We start from the raw sequence: 9658 nt of genomic DNA, 5'->3' as shown, positions 1-9658 counted from the left end.
TTGCTGCCGCTGCAGGCAGTCCTTGCACTGTTGGAACACTGCCCATCCCACCCATCAGGCCCATATGACCCATCGGGCCCATATGACCCATCGGACCCATCGGACCCATTTGGCCAGGATTCTTGTGACCTTTTCCTGTTCCATCTCAATTTTCATGTTCTTGAATTGATTATTGACAACGTTTTGGAAGTTGTTAGAGCCCTTTTGACCTCCCCACAACTCTGCATGCTTCCCTGACTTCTCGAGCTGCTTTATGAGTTTGGCTGGATCAACATTCCCTGTCACAGTTACCCTCCCTTGCTCTGCATTTATTGTGGTAGTATATACCCCTGGGCATAAAAATAGTACGACGTCAGTAAAATTCGAAGAAAACTGCCAAGCACACTGAGACAAACAAATAAAGTAAGAGTGGAAAACGATCCTACTTCTAAGCAAAGTCCCATCAATCAAGAATCCACTGCTTTCTTGAAAATATCAGCTTCCATGAAAATTTGAACTAGACACAAGTACCTCCAAGCAAGCAACCATCCATCTCTCTTTTCAACTGCCCTTCCCCACCCAAAATCCCAACAAAATTGAAAAACTTTGAATCTAGTAATATTTTGACAATCTCTTGTTAATTATGAATAGCTATCTTCTATCCCTCTTGACCATCCATCTTACCAACAAGAATCAAGAACTGTCCTTCAAAAATCAGGACAGGAGTTTTTGCTAGTAAAAGAAGCAATTAATGAACACAAATTAACAATTTCAACAAAATATCACATAAAAATCAATTCTTTCATAGGGAAAAGAGAAAGAAGTCACAGAACAAGGAGCATACCCTCGATTTTTTGGAGCATTTTCTTTATTTTCTTCTTGCATCCATCACAGTGACACTCTATGTTCACTTTCAAAGTATGAGTCTGCTATGAAAAGCAACCACAAACAACAACAGCAGCAGAGTTAAACAAGGAACCAAGAACTTAGTTAATGAAACTGAAAGAAAAGGGTCCAAGCTAACTAGATTCTAGAGCAAGAAAATGAAAACAAGCTAGACAGGCGAAGAGCATACCTGCATCTTCATCACCTCTTGTTTATTCATACTTGACAACACAGAAACAACAAACTCAAACTGAAGTTAAAAGAGTGTGTGAGATTGAGAGAGAGCAAATTATAAATGGGGTTTTGTGTTTTGCTTCAGAGGAGAGGAAGTACAAGGGAGAATGCGTTAGTGCTCCGAAGTATAAGAAACGCAGGATTAAAAGGCGGTTGGTGGTGTGAATTTAAAAGCCTATCTTTTTAGCCAAATATTTTAGGCTATAGCAAGCTGGTACAACTAGTGGTCTTTAAGCTTTCTTCTTGTTGATGCAGCAGACAAGAGAGACTGGAAGCGGTTGCACAGAGAGTAAGGTGAGCTTCTACCTTCTAGCTAGCGTCTACCACAGCTGGCCTTGTGCCTCTTTATACCGCAACCTCAAGTGCTTTCACAGCTTGGAGAACTAGAATATTATTATAATAGAATCGATTTGGACAATAACAAAGTGTTGCCTGTTAAGTATCTTATGGTTGAAGGGTTTTTATTTTATTTTATTTTATTAAAGGTTAAAAACGTTTATAGGACAGAGAGTAAGGTGAGCTTTGAGCTTCTACCTTCTAGCTAGCGTCTACCACAGCTGGCCTTGTGCCTTTTTATACCGCAACCTCAAGTGCTTTCACAGCTTGGAGAACTAGAATATTATTATAATAGAATCGATTTGGACAATAACAAAGTGTTGCCTATTAACTATCTTATGGTTGAAGGGTTTTTTTTTTTTTTATTAAAGGTTAAAAACGTTTATAGGAGGTTCTTTTTAGATTAGATCCGGATGATAAATGAATAGCTTATCTTTTGTGTTGTTGTAATTAAGATTTAAATAGAAAAGAAATCTGGAAAAATAAATTTCACGTGCACTAATTAATAAATTACTTACATAATCAACAAAAAAAACTAATTTTGTACACGAAAAGTTGCTTAGAAAAGATTATGATAAATGAAGTGAAAAGGAAAAACCTTGCATCTGGATGTTTGATACAATGGACGGTGAAGACGTTTCACGTGTCTTTTCCCCGCCGATTCCAATGCCTTCGTACAGTGTGTGGTATTCGGTTTTTGATCGAGCTTTAAAAATATATATTATTCGAATAAATATTAAATTATTTCTTTTAAATCTTAATCTTTTAAATATTAAAAATAAAACAATATTTGAAAATATTTTTAAAATAAAAAATATTTTAAAAAACTTATTTTACCATAATAATAAACACACACTCTTCATTACAAAACAGGAGCTGATTTTTGGTTTGATTGAAGTTTTTTAGTGGATAAGCAGGCTCATGGACCAGGGATGAGTAAAACAATTAAATAAATATTAAATAAATAATTAAATAAATTAAATTATGAAAAAAACTGTGATTAAATAAGATATAATTTTTAAAAAAAAATCAACTAATTCGGTTTAGTTTTGATTTTATAAATTTAAAATTAAAAAAATCAAATTGAACTTAAACAAAAAAAAACTAAAAAAATTCAAATAAAACCAGAAAAATAAAAAAATCAAACCAAACAAAAAAATCGATCCAAACTAGAAAAACCAAGCCAAACAAATTTAAATATGTTTTTATTGTAAAATAATTTAACCAAACCAAAACAAGTAAATTTAAATTAGTTTTAGATTGATTTTGATTTTTTTTTTAAATAAATTAAAAAATCAAATTAAAAAAAATAATTATATATCATCATAAATTATATGAGTTAATTTAAATTTTGATTTATTTTTAGAAAAATAAAATAAAATTAATAAAAAAGATAAAAACCAGTGGATGTGAAAGCCAACCAAACCAGATTCTGTGTCTGAGAATCATCAAGTTGATTTATCACACCGAGTTGATTGAGATTTATAACCATATCATTGTACATGTATCCCTAAACTCAAGACAATCACGTAGTGATGATGATGAGCGACTCCAAGCAATTACAGCTAAATATCATCTTAGATCGGAAGAGAACGGTAGAAAATAAACGAGGTCGGCAGGGTCAGTGATTGACGTGGCCAAAATATATCACCAATATGGTCACATGGGGCGCTTACCCTTCAATTCGTGTAAGAGAAAAAACACATTACTCAGCCACTCCCTGGTTTCCGTGATCGTCTTGACGTTTTTGTTCTTGTCCTTAAAAACCTGGCAAGTAAATAAAAATGCGGCGCCCCACTTTCACCTTCTGCTCCTGCCAATATTCGGCGCGGACCGACGTTATCGATTCTTTTCATCCATTATTATTATTATTATTATTATTATTATTATTATTATTATGTAATACAAGATGTTTTTAAAATAGTTATTAATTTTAAAATATATTAAATTAAAATTTTTGAATTTTTTATATAAATATATCAAAACAATACTAGAAAAAACATCTAGTATTTCAGGCTGAAGATATTTATAAAAAACACTTGAGAATATAAGCAAAAACACTTAATAAACACCTTGAGGATTTGAGAGTTCAATAACTTTTGTTTTCTTGTACATTTCAAAATAACTTTTACTTAAATGAATATAAAATGGATGTACTGCGCACTACTATAATGCTATACACGTTAATGGTAAGTGTTTTTGTTTATGATCAAAAGAATAAGTGATTTCATAAATTCTAAAAAATAACGTGCATCTCGTTTAAATAGTAGTTAAAACTGACCTGTTCGCAAAATATAAGTTAAAAAAATAAAACATTATTAATGAAATAATTAAAAAATAACTAGAAAAACTAATATAAAAAACTAATATAGTAATTTTAAAGTCTAATTTAGATATAAAAATAACAGATTCAGATAATACACCCGTTAAATTTCAATACTAATATTTTTTAAAGTACTTTTTACTTAAAAAAACATATCAAAATAATATTTTTTATATTTTTTAAAAATTATTTGTAATATCAATATATCAAAATAATCTAAAAATATAAAAAATATTAATTTCAAGTAGAGAAAAAAATATTTAATTTTTTAAATAAAAACAAACAGACCTAAGATAGGCTATTTTAATTTAAAAACTAGTTGGATTCAACCACATATGTGTGTGTATCACTTAAATCACATAATAAATTATACATCGATAACATGCACAGTTACACAGACGCGAGTCCTGATGGTAGGTAATTTATCACTTCACCAGCACAGTAATTAATTTAAACTGGAAGAGTTTTCCTCGGAAGGCAATTATGATATCTCGAAATTACAATTGCTTCAATGCAAACTCAACAATGGGCAGACGAGTAATTCAGACTTGAGAATAATCTTAATGTTTAGATATTTCCTCTGTTTGATGGCGAGATTCCAACCTCTAGCGTAGAGTGCCATGGCAGGTAAACCATCGCAAGAACATTCATGGCCCATCTGTGAAGTCTCCTGGAGATGGGGTGGCTATGCTTAACCCGTGCAGATAAGTGGTTATAGTTATTTGTAAAAATATTTTTTATTTATAAATATATTAAAATAATATTTTTTATTTTTAAAAATTATTTTTAATATTAGTATATCAAAATGATTTAAAAACACCATAAATATATTAATTTTTTTAAAAAAATTGCAAAAATACGCAAAAACTATACATGGGGGGTGGCGAAGATTGCAAGCAAGACCGACATGAAGATTGCAAGCAAAAATAACGCAAATGGACCCTATAAACAATTATTAAATATTTCATCAATGAACTACAATTCTAAGAGATTTCAACCCTCTCTTGCCATGATCTTATGTTACGGATATAGTAGACTAATCTCAATTAATTTTATTGATTTAAAATAATATCATTTGAAGATTCAAAATATATATATAAAAAAAAAACATAACGATATTGATCTAGTCAGTTTTTATTTAATTTAATTTTAATTGACCCATCATGTCAGTGGTGTTTCATGAGAGTGATTCTAACCAATCAAAGAGACATCTCACTCGTTAACCAAGATAATTAAGAAACAGAAAGGACAAGAACAATTTAAAGATTAAATAAATAAAATCAAGCTACGCAAATTTAAAAAACCAAAAAGACGTAGCAAGTTTCCAGTCAGAAATCCCTCGGGTCGACCTCCACAATGCAGAACATGTTGAAGACAGTTTTATTAAATAATTGTTTTCGATATTTATAAGTCAAATACATTAATTATCAGAGTTTGTAATATATAGATCTATGAACCGGCAATGGGACAGCTCCGAATTTTAATATTATTTGCTCTATAAAAAAAAACAATCGTGGAGGGAATCGTTTTCATGTCCAGTTAGTGATAGTCAATGTATCATTTTACGAGGGAAATTAAGTGGCCATATTTATATTAAAAGAAATTAATTTTTAAAATATTCTTGATTGGATTTCTATTTTTATAATAAAAAACATATATTTTATATCTCAAATGTCCTGTTTAAAGGGATGTTATGCGTATATCTAGTATTGTGCTGCAAGTATTTTTTTCAAAATCACTAAAATGTATAAGGGGTAAGCATGTATTTTGCTTTATAGATAAAAGATGAAGATATAAAATAAATCTATTTTAAAAATATTCTTGAATGAATTTTTATTTTTTTAAAATAAAAAACATGTATATTATATCCCAACCATCCTATTTAAAGGGATGCAGTATGTATATCAAAAAACAAATTTAAATTTTTTTAGTATTAATATATCAAAATTATAAAAAAAATGTATTTTTTTAAAATAAAATATATTAAAAAAAACACATAAACTACCACGCCCTAAGCACTAACAAGAAACAATTAAACACTTGGAGATCTTGGAACTTACCAAGATGTGCTCCGATGCATACAAACACAAGAGTCCAAAAATTCAGGATCAAGAAAGTGGTCGAACAATGATTTTATCTCACTTTGGACCCTTCTTTATCAACTGAAATTATTGTTTATCCACCTTAAAAGTCCAGCCCTCGCTCCTTGAAGGACATGCTGTCCCTCCATGCCATATTCTCCCTTGCCTGTAAAAGATGTACGAACGGTGACCAAAAGTGACCACAGGACACATCCCCAAAAATATCTAACCTTGCACGTATTTTCTGCTTTTTAGGCTGTGTGATGATGCTGGGTTGCAAAATTAGCTTTTCCTGCCCAATCTTTTGACTCTTTCCATTAAGTTTTTAATCATGGGTCCAATTACATATGAAATCACTGTGTTTTAAGCTTATCTTCTTCATTTGTTTCCAAACCTTGGGCCTGGAGAGAGTCAATTGCTAGGGATACGATAGAAGTACTTGAGTGTCTATCACCTAGAAGAAACCATTGTAATCTCACCTTGTAGGGTTTTAAAACCAGTAGTAAATAAAAAGAAGTGTTGTTTTATTAGTAATCACTCACTTGTCAAGTAGCCCAGCGGTCTTAATAGTGTTTATGTATTCTAGATTCTAAGTTTTAGTATGCATATATGTTATTTCCGTGATTTTCGTGGTATTTTATTTGTTTATTAAACTTGATGCATATATGTTATTTCCGTGATTTCCGTGGTATTTTATTTGTTTATTAAACTTGTAAAATGTTTAATAAATTTAGGAATTAATCGTGGTATATATAAACTAATCCGAACATATCGAATTATCAAAAAAAAAATTGTATTGTAATAACTCTTCTAATAGTTTAATCGATTGAACCTTAAATATGTTTTTTTATAATTATAAGTTTGGGTTCTTTCAATATTATTAAAGTTTATATAATAATTAATTTTAAATTTTATAAAATTATTTAAGATACGCACAAACTCACATAAACATTAAAATTAATAAAAAAAATTTATATTATAATGATTTAAATCATAATTATCAATTCTAATTCAGTTTATTTACACCAAGTTTTCTTTGAATTTTTTTGAAAGTTAAACTAATCAAACATAATATGACTAGTGATTTCACTTCATCATTGACCTGGCCAAACCAAAATGAAACTAGATAAAAAGTGAGTGTTTACTATCAGTACATGTGAGCTGATGTTCAGGTGAGGACATGAAGAAGATGAGCGGAAGTTCACAGGAAATCATGAATTCTAATTTTCTAGCACATTATGCAATAGATTATGCAGCTAGGCAGCTTGGACATAACTCACACTTCATCATGTGCTTGCTTGTGCTCAGTAGATGCAGCTGGTCATGTGACGAAAAGAATATTACAACTCTTAAATTCCTGATGACATTATTACTCACTCCTTCTTCCTAGCTTCCTCTTCTCATGTATATTAAAATCTGGATTCTTTAAGATGATTGCAACTTATTCTTCTTGATCTGAAACCAGTTATTGTAGATCATGCTGGTCTTTTATATCAATGAAGGCCTGCCTTGTTTTTTTTTTAAAAAAAATCTATATTTGGATGGGAAATTGTTTTTAAAAAAAAAAAAATCTATATTTGGATGGGAAATTTACAATTTATCTAAAAATAGTATTCGAACACAAACCTTCTTGCATGATCTATCTATATCGAGTAGCGATACTAGGATCTTTTTGGTATATATTTTTTATAAAGACACGCTTATGGTCTTAATTTGATTAACTGAGTTTCTGTGGTTTGGTTCGTTGGACAGCAGAGGTCTTCACAAGCAAAGCTAACCCAATCTTTTATTTTAAATAAAAGATGGAATTTCTGTATTTTTTATGAAATTTTAATTATTTTTTAAAGTAATTTCCCCATCACTGTTTTTCCTGTAGGAAACTCATTATTTGTCTATTTTCTGATATTTAGATTAAAGGTTAGGACATGCGAATTTCCAAATTTCAGCTGTATTCAATAATGTTCCTGATGGGCTTGTTTTATCAGTTACAGGGACAAGCACGAACAGCAATGAGAGACATTAAAGCCTTTGTTTAAGCTAAGGCCATATGAACTTAGTGGTAAAATCAGCAACCAGCTCCATAATTTCAACACTTGGAGATGCCGTCGATCCATCTACTAGTGTATTATAAAATTGATGAAAGATACATTAACGGAGGTGCGGGGAGGATAGTGACATATGTGCACGTCTCAGTACAGTAGGGCTGCGAAGATTTGAGGATCTGCAGGAGGGTCTTTGTCTTTTTCAGCAGATGTGTGTTTGTGTTAGAGGTGAAAATTATGGTTTGGGTGTGGAACCATTAAAAAAACTAAGAAAAGCAGAAAATATTAACTTTTATGGTTGAATTTTGTGCATACAGTACATCAGGCACGGACTCTGCCTGGCTTTCCCTGTAGACTTGACATGCTCTGTTTTGGGTGCATGTATGAAGTTTTTTTCTTTCTTTCTCAAAATTCACCGCCATTTTCAAAAAAAAAGGATTTTTATGTATTTTTTGTGTTATTATTGTCATTATAACTCCCGCATGGCTTAATAACACTGTTTATAACACGGACAGAAGAACTGTATAGAAAAGGAAAAGTTAAAAAAAGATAAGAAATTAGTAAAAGTCGGATCAAAGTCATGGCTGGAGTCCACTCTTTTCAGATAATTGTTGAAATCTGAAAAAGATGTAACAAAAAAGAAAAGAAGAATATCGACATAGATTCTGTTCAGGCACAGACAAAGATTGTTTTCCTTCACCTTTTCCTTCATACGGTGGTTTCAGAGGATGGCGCTGTGAAGCAATCATGCAACTGCGCCAGGGGCCTGCTGGTGAAGAAGGTACATTAGGCATATATTCACTTGATACCAGGGAGAGGAACAATACCTGTGCGATTCAGAAAACTACAGATGACATGAGATTTGTGCCCAGTATAGATTCTAACTCTCTGGATAAAGTCTATCATAGTTGATTCTCCTTGTACCATAAACCACGATAGAGATAGGGAATATTTAATAATATATTTTTAAAGTGTTTTGTTAAAAAAATATATTAAAATAATATATAATTTAAATTTTTAAAAATTATTTTTTACATGGCACATCAAACAGTCAAATCATATAAAAAATAATTTTAAATAAAAAAATTATTTTTAAAAAACATTATTCAAAATGCAATTAGAAATAGCCTCAAAATGCTTTTGGAAATCAAAATTATATATTAGTCTAGTGAATGATGATATTTTATTTATTATCATAAAAACATGCTAAACAAAATATGTTCAACAAGAAGAACCTGGAGCTTATACTTGTCTCAGATTAAAAGCATAATTAATAACAAATATACTTTCAACATAAAAAATAAAAATAAGAAACATGTATTGATACTTGAAATTGAAATTGATATAAAATAAAAAATCTTGTAATGCATTTTACAAACAAAATTATATACATTTAAATTAAAATAAAAATAATACTTACTTGTTGAAACATTTTAAAATAAAAAATCTTTTATTGTTGTATATGATAAATAAAAATTAATTTTTACTATTATTAACATTTGATTACTTGCTATAAATTAAGAATTAATTTTAAAAAGATCAAGGTTTATATAATATTAATTTCTCATTCACTTATAATTTTTTTAAAATTATATTAATTAAAAAATTAAAATAAAATAAGGAAGAATGTATAAAAATATAAAAAATTCAAGTTAAAAATTCTCCTTTCACCCTAATTTACAGTGGATTCTAGAAACTAAAAATTTAAAGAATTAATAAAAATTCATTTGTACCGTTATTAACCTTAATATATAGCCACCACAGATTAAGAATTAAAC

At 29.9% G+C, this 9658-nt stretch overlaps 1 protein-coding gene across 1 annotated transcript in view; it reads right to left on the bottom strand.

Moving 5' to 3' along the window:
* LOC105134304 (Heavy metal transport/detoxification superfamily protein) overlaps positions 1–1479 on the bottom strand; it is a 2834-nt gene extending 1355 nt beyond the window's left edge. The window contains exons 1-3 of the mRNA XM_011038659.1: positions 1055–1479; positions 824–905; positions 61–329 (exon numbers count right to left, since the gene is read on the bottom strand). Coding sequence (XP_011036961.1) covers positions 61–329; positions 824–905; positions 1055–1084 — 381 coding nt within the window. The 5' untranslated portion in view covers positions 1085–1479. The remainder of the gene's footprint in view (positions 1–60; positions 330–823; positions 906–1054) is intronic.
* Positions 1480–9658: the final 8179 nt, after the last annotated feature.

Source organism: Populus euphratica, unplaced genomic scaffold (assembly GCF_000495115.2).
Source record: "Populus euphratica unplaced genomic scaffold, PopEup_1.0 scaffold158.1, whole genome shotgun sequence".
NCBI classification, from domain to species: domain Eukaryota; kingdom Viridiplantae; phylum Streptophyta; class Magnoliopsida; order Malpighiales; family Salicaceae; genus Populus; species Populus euphratica.
The sequence above is the reverse complement of the archived record's forward strand: the minus strand, read 5'-3'. Positions and strand labels throughout refer to the sequence as shown.